The sequence below is a fragment of the Quercus lobata genome, chromosome 6 (genome assembly GCF_001633185.2).
Source record: "Quercus lobata isolate SW786 chromosome 6, ValleyOak3.0 Primary Assembly, whole genome shotgun sequence".
NCBI lineage: Eukaryota > Viridiplantae > Streptophyta > Magnoliopsida > Fagales > Fagaceae > Quercus > Quercus lobata.
In genome coordinates, this window is record NC_044909.1 from 35,505,850 (window position 1) to 35,524,320 (window position 18,471).

An 18,471-nucleotide genomic window follows, 5' to 3' on the forward strand; every position below is an offset into this window, starting at 1 on the left:
TCTCCTTAATTTCTAGCAATTTGACATGAAAAATGTTCAGAATCAATCATTGAGAAACTTGTGATATTGACACACACACACACCAAATTACTAATAGTCCATTCGAGGCCAAAGGATCAAACAAAATAATACCCCAACAGTCTAAAATAGGTTCCAAACCTCTTTTAGCTACTTGAAAAACACCTCTATTGGTTGCTATTCTCTAATGATTTCTAAGCACTGAAAATTGCTAGTGTAACCCAAGTTAGTGATGCATACTCATAAGGAATTTGATGAATATTTAGATGCCTTTAGCTACGTGAAACATCCACATATATAAAAAGTCTTGCTCTCATCAAGGTTGTTAAACCCGGACCGGACCATACAGTCCGATCGGGAAACCCGTGAACCGTTCAGTTTCACGATTCGTTTAAGGTGAGGAACCGTTCCATGTGAAAAAAGCATGGACCCGTCCGGACTGCAGTCCGACCGTCCGGTTTTGTGAACCGTGATTGGTTCACACATTTCGAACGATTGCCTTGTTTCAGCCTTAAAACGGCGTCATTCCACCTCTTTTCCCCCCCTATACGGCGTCGTTTAGAGCATATATTTAACCCTCTCTCAAAAATCACTCTCGGCCTCTTCCTCACTCTGAAACCCTCTCTCAATCACTCTCGGCCTCTTCCTCACTCTCTCAAAAATCACTCTTGGCTTCTTCCTCACTCTGAAACCCTTTCTCAATCACTCTCGGTCTCTCCCTCATCGTCGTCGCACTGTCGCAGCTCAGCCCATATCACAGCTCAACACAGATCTCTTCCTCACTCTCTCAAAGTCTCAATCACTCTCTCGTCTCTGCCTCTCTCCCTCGTTGCCATCGCAGCTTAGCCCAGATCACAGCTCACTCTCTCGCGCTCATCTTTGCCTCTCTCCCTTGTCGCTGTCGCAGCTCACTCTCTGCCTCGTTGCCGTCGCTGTCGTTTGGTACTTTATTACCTCTAATATGCTTTTTCTTTGTTAATATTTGCAAGTTGATTGTGGATGATGATATTGATCTGAAGTGTTGGTGTGTAAATTGATTTGGGTCAATTGAAAATGTTTATTGTTGAATCTTTTGATTGTGGACTTCTTGGGGGTGTGGGTGAAGCTATATTATTAATAGAGTTTTACTGCTAATCTTTTTTAATTATCTATGTCCGATAATTTTATCATAGGTTTGAAGGTTTGTAATTTTAACTCTTGGGTTTGAAGGTTCTGACATTTTGGATATGATCATTTGAAATTTACTTCGTAAATTTTTTTTCCTCTGCTGGTAATTTTATAATTTACATCTGATTCTCTTGCTACTTGATCGATGTTTTCTTCTGTGTTTTAAAGTGTCTCTCTTATAAAATCTATCTGCTATTTGATATGGTGATTAATTCATCAAATTGTGTATGCGAGCTATGTTTCTTAAGATTTTCCATTTTTTCTAATTAAAAAAAAAAAGTGACATTAACTGGTACATTACTACAGGGGATAGTGATTGACATGAATGATAGAGGTTTTACAAGTGGTAAGAATGGAGTTTACTCTTGTGGAAATTGAGAACATGGAAACGCATTCAAATTGGCATGTATCATCTGGATTCTAGTTGTCTTACTATTGTATCTTTTCTATGTTATGTGCATATGTGGGAAAGTGGGGAAGGAATGGGAAATTATAGTTTACCAACTTGTGGTTTTGATTGAGTTTGAATTACTAACCTATAATTTAAAAGTTGCACTCACTTGTCACAAAAAAAGAAATAGATAATTAAAATAGCTACTCAGGTGTTTTACTGCTAATCTTTTTTAACAGATTATCTATGTTCAATAAAGCCTTCCGAGGCTTTGTTATGTTTCCTCTATAAAATACTGATTGTTCCATTCCCTTCCAAATCTTCAAAATTACCAGATAGTAACTCATCCAAGATTTCATTAACATTTTTCTCTAACTCGTCCATTGAACCTATTTAGAATGCAATTAATCATGATATTACAGGGTTGCATATTTATCGTCATGTCCATATCAATTGTAAATTTATTGTTGATTATGGAAAGCTTTTTGTTTTTTGTTTTTGTTTTTTTTTTTTTCCTTCTTAATCTGTATTTTCATGTTTGTCTTGGTTGTTTGTCAGAATAGGTTTCTAATTTGTATATTACATTATTCTCAAATTTTTTATGTGCTTGAAGTTTATGATTCTCTCTATATCAGCACCTATAGATCAATTTGTGATTCTTTGACTCTATGACTTTGTGTATATTAGTTTGTCAATTTGACTCTGTGTATGAAGTTGTGATTCTTTGACTATCTGTACTTCAAAAATTGATGGGTGTATGCGTGTTTGATTGGTTGTTTAGTCTTTTAGATTAAAATGGAAACAGAGACCGAGTCTACTCCATCACATGAAGTTGATTCCAATGTAGTGGAGTCTAGCTCAAGAGTAAGAGAAAAGGTTGATCCGGCTTGGGAACATTTTAGCCTTGGGGCAGATGAGAAGGGACGGAATACTTTTACATGTGTGTATTGTAGGAAAACATATAAAGGTGGGGGTATTAATAGGATGAAAAAACACTTTGCGAGGATTAAAGGTGATATTGGATCGTGTCATGATATGAGATACCAAATGTTGGAATATGTGAAGGAGGTTGAGTTGAAGAAAAAAGCTGAGAAACAACGTCAAGAAGAAATGTTTAGTGTGGCTTCCACAAATAGTGATATGCAAGAAGATGAAGATGTTCAAAAAGTATTTAGTCGTGGGTTGCCTAAAAAACCTGTTTTAGGTAAAAGAAAGGGTACAAATCTAGTGGATAATTACTTTGCTCCAAGAACTACTCCAGGATCTCAACCTGGTCTTAAAAGTGTGTTCCAAAGTAAAGAAATGGTGAGGCAAGCTGATATGGCTATTGCAAGGTTTCTGTATGACAATTGCATTCCTTTTAATGTAGTGAATTCAGTGTACTACCAAAGGATGATTGACGCCATAGCTACTGCTGGTCCTAGTTACAAAAGTCCATCTTATCATGCTATACGGGCCCCTTTGTTGAGGGACCAAAAGAAAGAGGTTCAGTTGTTGGTTGAGTCACAATTTAGGCATTGGGCAGAAGTTGGATGTACACTTATAGCTAATGGTTGGATAGATACTAGACATAGGTCATTGATTAATTTCCTTGTTTATTGTCCTAAGAGAATGGTATTTGTAAATTTAGTTGATGCCTCAGATATTGTGAAGAGTACCAGAAACTTGTTTAAATTGTTTGATGAAGTAGTTACATGGGTTGATCCAAAAAACATAGTTCACATGGTTACTAATAATGCTTCCAATTATGTATCTGTTGGTAAATTGTTGTGTGAAAAGTATAAAACTATTAGTTGGTCTCCTTGTGCAGCACATTGCCTGAATCTTGTGTTGCAGGATATGGGAGACATGCCTCATGTGGAGAGACTCAAAAAACGTGCATCCAAAGTTACAATTTTTATTTATAATCATGTGGCTTTGATTGCTTGGTTGAGGAAGAGACCTGGTTGGACAGATATTGTACGTGTAGGAGCAACAAGATTTGCTACTACTTTCCTTTCATTTGGAAGTCTTCATCTGCATAAGCATGACTTGCAAGCCTTAGTGACTAGCAAGTTCTTTGTGGACAATAGATTGGTAAGAGAGTCAGAGGCAAAAGAAGTAGTTTCTATCATTTTAGATAATTCTTTTTGGGATGATATTAATGTTCTTGTCAAGATTTCATCGCCACTCATTCGTTTGTTACGAATTGTTGATTCTGATCAAAGGCCTGCAATAGGATATATGTATGAAGGCATGCATAGAGCACGGTTGGGAATCAAGAAGATCTTCCGAATGAAGAAGCAGTTGTACAAGCCATACACCTCAATTATAAAAAACCGTTGGGACAAACATTTGCATAAAGAACTTCATGCTGCTGCATATTGGTTAAATCCCGATTTTCAATATGATGAGAAGAATTTTTGTCGGAAACCAGCAGTACAAATGGTTGTTTTGGACTACATTGGGACAAAATATGATGGTGATAAAGAAAAGATAATTAAGGAAGCCCAATATTTTCGAGACCGTATTGGGAGCTTTGATAGAGATCTTGCATTGTCAACAAGCACAACCACTCATCCAGGTGAGAAGTAATTAGTTTACTTTAATACTATAAACAAATCTTAGTTTTTTTTTGTTCATGTTGAAAGTTAGTTTTGTCACTATAGTTAGAATAACTGAAGTGATTATTCAATTGAAAGTTTGTTTGTTTATGTTGATTAATATTAGATTATGTTGTGTTATGAAAATTAGATGAATGGTGGAAGTTGTTGGGTGCTGATGCTCCAAACTTGCAAAAATTGGCAATTAGAATCCTTAGCCAAACTTTCGCCTCTTCTGGATGTGAGCATTGTTGGAGTTTATTTGACCAAATACATTCTAAGAGGAGAAATAGGTTGGAGCATCAAAGGCTCAATGATCTTGTGTTTGTTCATCATAACTTGCAATTGAGACATAGGTAACTAAATGCTATATCTTGTCATTATATTAATTTTTAAGAAGTCATTTATATAATGTAATTGTTAGTTACTAATTATGTTCAAATTCCAATAATGAGCATGACATTTTATGATGCAGGCTTTACAACAAAAAGTTTAATTTTGACCCAATTGATTATGCAAATATCGACAAAATTAATTTTTGGGTATTTGTGGAAGAGGAAGACCCATATCTTAATTATGAAGAGTTGGAGAATGCAATTTATGAAGAGGGTGCATATCCAACAAGTGCAGGGCCTTCTTCTAATATTGAAGGTTAGTTTATATGTAAACAATTTGATAACCTATAACGATTTTTCTTTTATTTTTTTAAAACTTGTATAAACGTTATAATGATTTTTCTTTTTATTTTGTTCAAACTTGTGTGTAGAATCTGTAGATGATAGTAGTGAGGTTGAAGGAATTGATTTGGGAACATTTGGACAACCTGTTGGCCCTTCTCCTGGATTTCCAGGGAATGATGATGAGCATGATAACTATCATGACATTGATGATTTATGATCATAATAATTTTGTTTGAACTTTGAAGTTCTATTTTGTATTTTAGAGATAATTTCTATATCTTTTTGTAAGACACAGTGTGTAACTTGGAGTTTGAAGTTTTATTATTGTTTTTTAGAAATAAGTTTTTATGTATTTTTGTAAGAAACAATGTGTAGTTGTGTTTGTGTACTATAACTTGGAAAACATTATTATGAGAAACAAGGTTGTACACAATGTGTAGTTATATTATGAGAAACAATGTGTAGTTGTATTTTGGATTAACAAACACAGTTAATGCACACAGTTTATGCATACAGTGTTTGTATAGTTTATGTTTGGATTAACAATGTTTTATGCACACAGAATATATTAATCCAAACACAAACAAAGTTTATGCACAGTTTATGTTTGAATTAACATTGTTTTATGCACACAATTTATGCATATAGTTTATGCACACAGTGTGTAACAATGTGTAATTGTGTACTGTATTTTTGTAAGTTTTATGTATTTTTTAGAAATAAGCTTCTCTAAATGAATTAGATTATTTTAGTTAATTTTTCTATTTTTTATTAATTTAATGTTTATATATATATATATATATATTTAAAATAATTATTAAATTAATTATGATATCATCATGGTTCGACCCCAGTTCGACCTCGGTTCAACTTCAAAACCCTTGAACCTCTCCCTTTTATGGTTCAATAAACAATCCAGATTTGAAAACCTTGGCTATCATTACTTTCGCCTTGAGTTAGCCCAAAACTGAAATATACTTCCACTTGTTGACTTGCATATATTTGAATATACATGGTTTCCGTTGGGCAAGTTTTCTGAACATCTCGAAATAAATGATCACAGTATAATGCGAATAAAGAAACAGCTAAAATAAGCAAGCTAGATCAAAGACCTTATTGGTCATCCATAAGATCTGCTTCATCTAAAAGGTCTGGCCAAGACTCTTATTTTTCTTGAGCTCATCCTTGTGCGGTGCATGTGCCCGTATAGTCGTATACTGATTGTAATGGACATTGACAAACTCAAAAGGAAACGGCCTTCTCGCTTCGGCTTTTGTCCTTCCTTTCTTTGGCCTTTTTTTTTTTTTTTTTGATAAGTGAGAACAATATATTAAAAGAAGACTACTTCATGCACAATGGACACGAAGTAGTCAAAAAAATTACAAAAGAATCATGTACAAAAGGACAGAGACTCTAAAAACAATGGAGTGGAATCCAAGAACAACTTATTCAGCTTTACAAAGCCAATCAAATTGAAGATGAAAGAATCTATTATGATGTAAAAAAGTGAAAAGTGGTCCAGACAGGTTGCCAACTGAAAAAGACCAGGGCACTGTCATAATCTGTATTGGTTCAACTTCAATTCTCTTTGTTTCCCAAATGGGAATGAGGATAGTAATATAATAACTAAGAGGGTAATGAACCATGAGACCTATCCTATATTATGAAGCTGAGCAATTATTGACAAGCAGAACAATATTAACAGGGCATAGTTTGGATACCCAAGAACTATTTTTTCCAATTCCTCGTCGAATACCTTTTGTACTGTCTTGGAGTTTATAAAGGAATATATAAACAGGAATTAGATGGGGTAAAAAGGATTGGGTTGTTTTAGTAGTCTTTTCTCAGCACTTGGCTTCTCCATCTTTAATTTATCTCTTCTGAAATAAATGAAATTAATATTTGATCATAGATAATTTTAAATGATAGGGTTGTAATTTGCAAAGCCCAATTTTTCATGCAAATACAATTTTTTTAACGATGGAATTGAAAACCCCCCGTCATTTTAGTTTTTCCATGCAGACATCAATTATTCCTTGATCCAAAAACAATGTTAATTACTAGTTTGACCTCTACTTTGATTTTTTTTTTTTTAAATAATAAAAACACATGAATAAAAGGTGAAGAGTATATATAAATTTCTTCCTTTTATTATGAACTTCCAAATAAACGGTATAACATTAACAATAGAGACGCCCTTGTCCCTGAGAAAGAGCGTAATCAAACGAGTGTGACATTAGTGTTAGACAGAGCATGATAGTCTACCTCAATATTCTATCGAGCAACAGTAAAGGACTTCTTGCTTTGTTAAGAAATCAATTAACCCCCTAATAAGAAGCAATGTGTAGTGGAACGACACTAAGAGCAATCACATCTGGGAATTCTATCTCATCCTATTTTATCATCCCAAAAAACTACTTTATCAATTATATCATACCATTTTACAGTACACCCAATATCCCAACTTTTATTTTATCATACTACACATTAAAATATTATAAATTATACAATAAAAAAATAATATAAAATTATCTCCCTCTTTCCTTTATCCCCAATTTCTGTCACTTTTCCTCGTTGCCTCTCTCTCTTAGTCACACCGCCACCAACAACAGGCACCACTACACCAAAACCCATTATTTAACCACCAAGAACGCAGCTAAGATTTTTCTCAAAAGAGAAAAATAAATAAATAAATAACAGCCAAGAACAAAGCAGCAACAAATCCACCAAATCACCCAAAAATAGTCACTGCCATTGCCATCACTCCAAACATAAACACTGCTTAGTGGGTCCGGCCATGGGTGGCTCTGGTGATGGTGTTCATGTGCATGGGTTTTGGGTTTGAAGAAAATGTGTTTGAAGAGAAGATTTAAGAGAGAGGAACCCACACTGCTGACAACCATCACTCCAATCTCCCTGACAACCACACCACCACACTGATCAATAAACCCGCCACGTTGATCTCCACCTCACCACGCCGATCAGCGCTGAGAGAGAGAGAAAGGAATTGATATACATGTGGATGAAAAAATTGGAAAATTTGCAATTGTAAAAAAAAAAAAAAAAAAAAGGGGAGATGAGAGTGTGACCGGTGAGAGAGAGAGAAAGGAATTGATAAAGTTTGAATAAAATATTAGTTTTTTTTTTTTTTTTTTTACAATTGAGCTACAGGGCAATTCTACCTTTAGAATTGCACTATAGTACAATTGCAAATTTTTTTGCAATACTGCCCATTTGGTGAGTTCATTTGAGTAATGTTGTTTGAGTGTTTTTGATATACATGTGGATGAAAAAATATGTGAAAATGTGTGTTATGTTGTTTAAAATGTGTAGTTTTGTGTTTGAGTAGGATTGCCAAACAGGCCGTTTTTACAAGTCTGAGTGTTGGGGGTCTTTGGGCTTCAATGCTAAATTTGTCATACATTTAGCATTTGGGGTCTCCTATTTAGTCAACATCAGAGTAGGCACGTAATACTGGGTCATTGGAGTAGAGAAAGAAGCCCATAAACTGATAGACAAAGATGCACAACATGTGAAATGTAGGACAAGTGATTGTTAAATATACAAAATTGCCAACTAATTAATTGTCGTCTCTAGAGAGTGGCATTGTGAAGCGTCTCCCCATCTGTGGCATGAGACATAATTTTGGGGTATGGTCCAGTGACCTAAAGCAAACTTACAGTTAGTAAGGCTCAGCACAAGAGATGAGATGTGAGTCATCACTCATCATGACAGGGAAAGGAAATGACCTCGGAATCAAGAAAGTAACTAAGTGTACTCTATCCTTCATTTCAAAGTGGCGACTAAAAGATCATTTGAGTTGCCTAATCCCATAAGATCATTGCAATGATAACCATGTCATATATATATATATATATATATATATATAAGAGCGAAAGAGTGGCACCATTATCTAGGAGAAAGTTAAAAAGGATAGAGTTGTAAAGGCCAGAGGAAAAGCCTTGCTGTGAGATTGTAGTTTGGAAATTTTGGATTGAAGGGCATGTTTGAGGCCATAAAGAGCTTTGCAAAGATGACAGCCAATGTGAAGCAACTCAAGTAAGTGCTCAAAGCCATAAGGAGGTTGTATTTAAACATCTTTGATGAGGGAGAAAAATGGCAAAATACCATTTTATTTTCTGAATATTTAGCAAAATAGCAATGTTTTTAAAATATCTGACAAAATTAATACCACTATTTTGGAACTTGATGTTGTGAAAATTGAGTTCTATACAGAACTTGATTTTCACAATATTGATCCATGCTTGTTTTGCCATGATGATTGTTTGATTTTAGACCCCTTAAAACACAACTAGATTAACCTAGGTAATTAGCCAAGTGATTACCTAGTCAAATTATCAAGTCTAGGTTAAAACAAAACAATCATATCATGCAAAGCAGTGGAAATATAAAGAACACAATAATATGATGGCCCAAGAAAACCAAATTGGTAAAAAACCTAGGGAGGATTTAACCTAGCTATCCTTAAGGTAAAAAGCAAATCCACTATGAAAGAATTGAAGTTTGTACAATAAAACTTAGACCACTAACATTCTCTTGTTACCCACCAGTAGAAAACTTACTACCACGACCCCATGATAGCTCCAAGTCCACAGACTACTTCTTTCCTTAGCCTTTGCAAAACACAAATACCCACATTTGTGACTTTGAGATCCCACTCAAAGGTTTAGCAACAAAAACTCTCATGTTTGTGACTCCAAGACACCTTTGAAGGTTTAGATCATCAGCACCTTTGATGACTAGAGAAGGCAGCAACTTCTACAACACCGGATCTTGAGATTCTTCAAGTAATAACACTGGTAGAAGACATAAGAGAGCTTTTGGGTACAAAATCCTAGATCTACAAAAGAGGCACACTCTTCTCTTTCTTCAAAACCTTATAAAAACGTACGTAGGGTTTCCTTTATATACTGGGATGGGTTTCCTTTATATACTGGGAGAAGTAGATCTGAAACCCTAATCCTTAATGGGCTTGAACTGCTGTTTGGGCTTAATTAAAATTCTGCAGATACAACTTTCAATCGGTTAAGTCTATCTTTTGATCGATCGAACCAGGCAGATTATGAAATCTTCTTCCTGTAGCTTGTATATTCTTATGTGTTCACGATTTGCCAATTGTTCTAAACTTTTAGAACCTAACAATAATAGGTGGTTAGGTGCTAATGTGGCTTTAACTAAATAAAAAATGCCACGTTGAACACGATATTAGAAAAATTGAGTTCTATACAATTTTTTTTTTTTTTTTTTTTTTTAAGTGGAACTCACTATTACTAGTATCAAGTTCTTTGCATTTTTTTTTTTTTTAATTAAGTGGAATTTGATATCCATAATATCAAGTTCCACTGCAAATAAACCCAAAAGCAAAAGATTCTATGAGAGAAAGGTACTTGCAATGCTACTTTTGTAAGACAAGAGTACAAGTCAGACAATAGAAAAAAAATGATACAATAAAAGTAGGGCCAGATAAATTGAAACTAATTTATTGTGGAAATCAAACAAAACACGCACAGTTCATTAATAGCAAAAGAGACTATGTTTTCTCTTGCTCTCTTTCTTGTGCAATCCGCCACATAAAGGCATATATATTGATCAAAGGTTCACAAACTTCAACAACTGATTTCCAGTGCATGTGTTAGCAAGCAATATTGTGCAGCAGGAAAGTCAATGTTGGCAAGCTTGTTCCTACAAGAAAGTCCTTAGGCTTGATCAAAAATTTGATGGCTAGGCTTGATATTTCAAGCCACCTATTCTGTTAGGTTCTAAGTACTTAGGAACTAATGTATTAGAACTCTAATGTGTATTGTTGGCAAACCATGATCAAAACAGGTTGTTTAGTTTTGTTTAGACTTGCTCAAAGTTGTGTCTTTTATGTAAAGTTGGAATCGAGCTATTGCAGAATTAAGTATGCATTTCGGCCTGGCTCGATCGATCGAAGCTTAGACTCGATCGATTGAATCTCGGGCATAATGTTTTTTCTGCAAAAGTTTTCTAACTCAGCCCTAGCCTATTAAAATACGTAAGGTTTTATATTTTGCCATAAGTATAAAAGGAAAATCCTAGCCACGTTTTAGAGGTTGCTCTATTTTGCTCTGTGTGTGAATCTCTTGTGAGATCTAGAGGTGGTTGCCTTCCACATGCTTAGAATTATCAAGAAAGAGATTTGATTGAGAGCTTGATAATCATTCAGTTGCTGCACTAAGGAGTTTAAAGAAACACAAGTGGGTGTGCTTGTACTTGCTGGAGAATCCAAGAAAGAAGGAGTTCGTGGTCTCAGAGCTTACTCGTGGTCGTGTTAGTAAGTTTCTACTGGTGGGTAGCAATAGGATGTTAGTGGTCTAAGCCACTATTGTAAAATTTCGATTCTTTCATAGTGGATTCATGTTTACCTTGAAGATAGCTAGGTTAAATTCTCCTCAGGTTTTTACCGGTGTGGTTTCCTGGGTCTTCATATCATTGTGTTATTTATATTTTTGCTGCTATGCATGATATGATTTTTTGATTGTGATAACCTAGATCTAGAATTTAGACTAAGTAATAACTTAGCTAATTAACTAGGTTAATCCAATTGTGTTTTAAGGGGTCTAAAAACATACATATTCTATGTAGGAATGTTACAAGAATCAACTTGTGTTGAAATTGCATGCAAAAAAGAGAGAAATGCAATTAAGGCTTGAGAAAAAGTCAAGCCATCTTCTGACATATCACATATATCACCACGAAGACGATAGGAATTAAACTGTGAATCCTCAAATCAAGCAAAACTTCTTTAAAAATCTCTACTGTCATGTTACCATTGTTTTCACACAGACTTCTCAATTAAAACAAAACTAACTTGGATGTTAGTTTCATTTTTGTTTACATGAAACTCAATATTACGGATACGAGTTCCACTTAATTACAAAACTGGTTGTAGCTTAAAACTACAACATTACTCAATAAAATAAATATTACTACATATTTTGAAAATCTAACAATTAAATTACATGTTTTTTACATTTTTAATACACATGTCAAATTTTGTGTCAATCAGATATTATTTATTATTTGATCTATAAGCTTATATTTTATGTATTATTTCAAATTACAAAAATTTGCAGTTTAAACAATTTATTGATGACATAACTAGTGATCTCTAATTTTCTAGAAATTTTGTAAGTATGAAGGATATAATAAGAAGATATAATCTAATAGTGCATTTGTCAAAATTCACTTCCAATAAAAAGATATTGAGTAAGGTTGTAACATAAGGCTACAACCAATTTTGTAGCTAAATTTTGTCATTTTTACATGTCACACTGTTAAATAGTTTTTGTGGGGACGCAGGCCCAAATATATATTGGGCCATGGGCCTTGTCCAAGGAGGCACAGTGGTTCGAGAATAGATCAACAATAAAGAAGGAGTAAGGCTTTGAACTTCACAAGCGAGCTATGACTGTAAAGGCTGAGAGAGGTAGGCCAAAGAGGAATATCTCCTTAGCTAAACAAAGAAAGGGTCAGTAGGTGAGTTCAATTATCCAAAGTGACATTCCAGGGAGTTCTGTTGATAAGGATATGCACTGTGAACGTACAGGACAAAGTGGGAGCTGAAAAATATCTAAGAAAAAACTGTTACCACTGCATTGAATGCTATGCAGCTAACTCTCTGGTAGCATTTATGTAGAGAAGACCCCTGAACAGTGCTGCTTTGGTCGCCCCAACTCACAGAGGGCTTGTGAGGGTGTCCGATGGGACAAGCATTCAAATAGTGGTTTGGTCGAATGACAAGTGGAGGGTCAAGATCATTTAAAGAGAGATATATAATGTAAGAAACCCCTGATGAAAGGGGGGAAGAAAAAGGAGAAAGAAACACTATAACAATCGAGAACTGAACTTGTAATCAAACTTGAGAATCAATATATAAGAACTGATCTCTTCGAATTATGCCAATGACGATTTTATTTAGAATAAGCCAGTCTATCTTCATTTGCTTGTCGTCTAAATCCACTTTACTCGTTGTTTGATTTATTAAAACCCAGTTTTTCAACCACTCTATACAAATTCATTGTATTCGACTTTTTAGGCCTAAGTCCGTCCACCTTTTGGGCTAGGGACCCAAATCTATTCCTTACAGTTTTATATGTGCTTTCGGGTTTGTTTGTATTTTTTTTTTTTCCCCTTAAATAGTGGAAGATTAAGAATTTGAACACATCTTTTCACCATAATGGATTAGGCAAGATTACTAAGCCATAGATCTTTTGTCTATTGACAACGATGATTTTTTCTTCTTCCTTTTTTTCTTCTTATATTTCAATATATTATAAATAAAACAAACTTTCATACAAGGAAGGAAAAACTCTTCACAATTTTGCTTAAAGTCTATTGTGCTAAAATATATGACATATATTTTAGGGACTCACAGAAGAAGATAAAATGGATTCATTCAACATCCCTCAATACACACCACCCTGTCATAAGTCAAATTCAAAATTTTAAAAGGAGGATACTTCTCCATTGATAGTCTGGAGGTTTCTGAAGTCAATTGGAACGTCTATAACAATGAATTCAACCCATCTGATGCATTTTGTGATTATTAATACAATGTTGCAAAGTGTATGAGAGCTGTGGCTGAACCCTTGCTTGTTAGTCATTTTGAAGATGCAATAATTGACGAGGTTTTTTTTGTAGGTGTTAGGAAATTATTTCTGATCACATTTCTAAAGAGAATACTCAATTTATCAATGTGACCAGTTCTACGACAAAAAGAGGATGGTCAAGATATTTATATATATATGGTTGATTGTCATTTCCTCGTTTGAATGACTTAAATGGTGTTGTTGTCTAATAATATTGTGGTAAGTCAAGATCTTGAATTTTGCTTTTCAAATTCCAGTACCAAGGGTTGTGATGTACTAATTATCTGCTAGTGCTTTTTTATGTACTCAAATTACGTGTATGAAAATTGGCTTGTATTGTTCTTAGTGACCTGTATTGCTGACAATTTCTCCTCCTCTCTAGCAATTCAATATGAAGAAAGTTCAAAACTAACCAATGGGAGTTTCTCAACCAAAAAAAAAGAAAAAAGAAAAAACCAATGGGAGACCTGTGACACACACAAACACAAGGTTATTCACAATGTTACCAATAGCCTGTTCCTTGGGATTTTGAGGCCAAATTAAGGACGAAAAAGAAGCAGAGATAATCTAATGAAAGGTTCTAAACCTCTTTTAGCTACTTCAAACACCCCTTGACGACAGCTCAATTCATAAAGCTTTGTTTTAATGAACCTGATATGTAATATTTTGAACAAACCCCTTTGCAATTGACTTGATACCCCTACAGGACATTTGGCTTTTTGTAAAGGCGAAAACCACGCAAAAGACCAAAAATAAGAAAACTACTGGTAAAAATTTGGCAATACTGAGCTTGATCATTGCTAAAATTCTGTAGATAGGCTTATAGTAGCTGCTTTTTCGAACCGTTGGAATAGATTTTCTTACCAGGCGGTTCATTTAGCAATGGTTGAAAACTGCTGCAACAAGTGTTAACAAATTTTACCTCCGGTTTCAAAACCGCTGCTGTAGGTATTTTATTGCAGCAAATTTAAAAACCACAGCCGCTGTAAGTTTTTTTTTTTTTTTTTTGAGAATCAAGTCAATGAATTTTATTAATCAGATGCACAAAGTCTATCAGATATAACATAAGGACTAATGTCAGGAGGAACAGACTCCATCCAGACAGTTAAAGATGAGCCAAACTTAGCTTTCTCAGCTAAAACATCAGCCACAAAATTGCCTTGTCTGAGTACATGGGAGAAAGTGCATCTCTCAAGAGCTTCTACATATGCTAATGTATCATGTATTGGTTAGGGAGATTAAATCCGAAGCAATACCTAGGTGCTATACCTCACATTTCTCTTGCAATTTTTTTTCCTCACTTTTAACCTTTTTTTTTTCTTTTTTATTTCCTACTTTTTAAAATCAAGAGTTGAGATTAAAAGTTAATTTTTTAATCTCAATCCTTCAAAAGTATTGTAGTGCAAAATCTATTGTATTGTGGATTATATTTTAATCCTTGTTATGTAATTGGTAAAACATTGACATAAGAGTGCTTCCAAAATTATTTTTAACTTATTTTCAAAGTAATCTTTTTTCGAAATAAACTTTGTTTAAATTGGTATCCAAAAATCCTATTAAAGGGAGAATTGCTTCCCAAAGGGCCATGAAACTCATTATTATCTTGAAAAATGATTTTCTAAAAATCATGATATTTTTCATCCTTGAAAATACTTACCTGAAAATACGTTCCCAAAAATCCCATGCATTCTTCCCTTTAAAAATTATTATCCAAAACCCTGGGGTTTTTCACTCTTAAAAATTCTTTTCCAAAACCCATGTGAGTTTTTCCTTTAAATTTTTTTTTTCCAAAATCCATGGGATTTTTTTTTTCTCTTAATTGTATTTCCAAAACTTGATGAAATTTTTACCCTTAAAAATTGTTTCCTCAAAATCTATGGAAATTCATCCTTTTTGAAAACAAACTACTTTCATTTTTCAAAAAAGAATTCCAAAATTGGTTTTCCTCTAAAAAAAAATTCCAAAAACAATTTTCATGAATAAGTTTCTTTAATAAATCATCATTTTTCAAAATCCATATGAACAAAATGCTTTCATTTTGAAATTTCCTTATTTCCCAACAAATCACTCTTATATATTTTCAAAAACTCTAAATGCTTTGTCCATGGCTTAATAAAAACCCATGGAGTCCATCAACTCCAAAATCAAGCCAACAAACCCCTCCCCCAAAATTTAACCATTGTGCTTCTTGTTGTCTTTTTGCACAAGAAAATTACATTGGAGAACAAGTTGCAATTTAAGCCTTGCTATGCTTTCTAAAGGAGAAAGGTTAGCCATAGTTAATTCAAATGCAATTTACTTTTCTAACAATTAGTTGATTAAAGCATTTATATCTTACTTTCAAAGAATTTCCAAAACTAAATTTTTTTTTTCCAAGGATCCAATGCCAATTATTTAAGTTACTTTTCAAATAATTAGCCAAGAGTGAATCAAAAGAAGGTACCATCAAAATATGAGCATTGTGAAGTGCCTAACACCTTTCCTACACATAACTATGTTTCCAAGTCCAGGTCACTTACTTTGAGACATGTTATTGTTTTTTATTTAGTTTTGGAACCCTTAAGACCTTTCTTAACTAAATTATGAAATAAAGTTTAATTAGACATAAATGATTAATCACAATTTAAGAAAGATAAACTTAGCAGTAATAATATATAAAGAATAAAATAAACCTATTTACCTTAAAGGTAACTAATGAGAATAAGCTTAACAGTAAAAAGGTAAAATAGTGGGTTTGATAATGACTGGTGCTCAAGAGTTCAGATACTTAGAGAGAAAGGGAGCAAAAAGAATATATGGATTTGTTCCATTTTCAATTAGTTTGACAAATTTTCCAAGATTTTAAAATAATAACTAGCCTCATCACATGTGTTTCGCGAGTGCGATAAGGCTATTTTTTTTAGTGGTCCTATTTTGTAGAAAAAAACTGTGTTTTTTTAATTTTATATATATATATATATATATATATATTTATAGTTTGACAAATTTTCCAAGATTTTAAAATAATAACTAGCCTTATCACATGTGCTTCGCAAGTGCAATGAGGCTATTTTTTTTAGTGGTCCTATTTTGTAGAAAAAAACTGTGTCTTTTTAATTTTATATATATATATATATAATTTTTATTTTGAAAATTTAATTTATAAGTGGATAAAAAATTTTGAAAATTAACAAGATAGTGGTCCTATTTTTTAGGCAATGTTTTAGTGGGAGTTAGAGTTGCATTTTTACCGGATTGTCCTTTAGTTTTGTCTCTACTTAAATATAGGGATGTAGGGGCATTATTGAACTAAAAAAAGAGGAATCTAAACAAGGGAAACCCCTTAAATAATAATACTAACCTCATCACACGTGCTTCGTGCATGCGATGAGGCTTTTTTTAATTTTAGTTTAGTGGTCCTATTTAGTATTTTGTAGCAAAATAAAAATTTGTGTTGGTGGGTGGTGGTGGTTTACACGGCGAGCAAAGTAGCGAGGTACGGTGAGGAGAGCAGCTGGTGAACTCTCTCTCTCTCTCTCTCTCTCTCTCTCTCTCTCTCTCTCTCTCTCTCTCTCTCTCTCTCTCTCTCTCTCTCTCTCTCTCTTAAAGTTACACGGGTTAGGGATTTGGGTCCTTTGTTTTGTTTTGATTCAGAGGAAGGGGAACAATGAAATTTTTTTTTTAGATTTTTCTTATTTTCTTTTAATTTCGAATTTAAAAAAAAAAATAAAACACACATGCAAAATGGCATCGTTTCAGTGGTTCTAACGGCAGCACTGAGCTGTAACGAAGTCTTGTATTGACAAAAATTGAAAATTAAAGGACTGAATTGACAAAACTGAAAGTTAGAGGACTGAAATGAAAAAATTATGAAAATTAGAGGGTCAGTTTTGCATTTTTGCCTAATTTTTATTTTCAGGATCTAATTTATAAGTGGATAAAGCAATTTGAAAATTAATAGGAGTTTCCAAAAAAAAAAATAACAGGAGAGTAACTCAATTTTTTAGGCAATGTTTTAGTGGGAGTTAGAGTTGTATTTTTACCAGATTATCTTTTAGTTTTGTCTCTACTTAAAGAGTTGTATTTTTACCAGATTATCTTTTAGTTTTGTCTTTACTTAAACATAGAGGTGTAGGAGCATTTTTGAACCAAAAAAATGAGGAATCCAAACAAGGGAAGCCCCTTAAATAATAGTAATAATAGTATAGACTAACCTCATCACACCCACTTCGCGCATGCGATAAGGCTTTTTTTAATTTTATTTTAGTGGTCCTATTTAGTATTTTGTAGCAAAATAAATATTTGTGTTGGTGGGTGGTGGTGGTTTACATGGCGAGCAAAGCAGTGAGGTACGGCGAAGGACAGCGAGGAGAGCAGCTGGTGAACTCTCTCTCTCTCTCTCTCTCTCTCTCTCTCTCTCTCTCTCTCTCTCTCTCTCTCAAAGTTACAAGGGTTAGGGATTTGGGTCCTTTGTTTCGTTTTGATTCAGGGGAAGGGGAACGACAATTTTTTTTTATATAGATTTTTCTTATTTTCTTTTAATTCTGAATTATAAGAAAAATAAAAAAACACACACACACATGCAAAATGGCGTCATTTCAGTGGTTCAAACGGCAGCACTAACTAAGGTGTAACGGAGTCCTACATTGACAAAAAGACTAAATTAACAAAACTGAAAGTTAGAGGACTAAATTGACAAAACTAAAAGTTAGAGGACTGAAATGAAAAAATGTGAAAGTTAAAGGGTCAGATTTGCATTTTTGCCTAATTTTTATTTTGAGAATCTCATTTATAGGTGGATAAAGCAATTTGAAAATTAATAGGAGAATTTTCAAAAAAATAATAATAATAGGAGAGTAACCCTATTTTTTAGGCAATATTTTAGTGAAAGTTAGAATTGCTTTTTTACCGAATTGTCCTTTAGTTTTGTCTCTACTTAAATATAGGAGTATAGAGGCATTTTTAAACTAAAAAATGAGGAATCCAAATAGAGGAAACCCCTTAAATAATAGTATAGATAA

The 18,471-nt window shown here is 33.7% G+C and overlaps 1 protein-coding gene across 1 annotated transcript; it reads left to right on the forward strand.

Moving 5' to 3' along the window:
• Positions 1-2,371: 2,371 nt before the first annotated feature.
• Positions 2,372-5,055, forward strand: LOC115950189. Its single transcript, XM_031067427.1, has 3 exons — positions 2,372-4,139; positions 4,714-4,809; positions 4,925-5,055. Exons 1-3 carry the CDS (start codon positions 2,372-2,374, stop codon positions 5,053-5,055), a joined length of 1,995 nt encoding a protein of 664 aa, XP_030923287.1.
• The last annotated feature ends 13,416 nt before the right edge of the window (positions 5,056-18,471 follow it).

Bases quoted from the DNA above. Each gene is read 5' to 3' on its own strand.
- LOC115950189 (XM_031067427.1), top strand. From the start codon at position 2,372: ATGGAAACAGAGACCGAGTCTACTCCATCACATGAAGTTGATTCCAAT. The intron at 4,140-4,713 runs GTGAGAAGTAAT...TATTTGTGGAAG, and splicing joins AAGCACAACCACTCATCCAG to AGGAAGACCCATATCTTAAT. The intron at 4,810-4,924 runs GTTAGTTTATAT...ACTTGTGTGTAG, and splicing joins GCCTTCTTCTAATATTGAAG to AATCTGTAGATGATAGTAGT.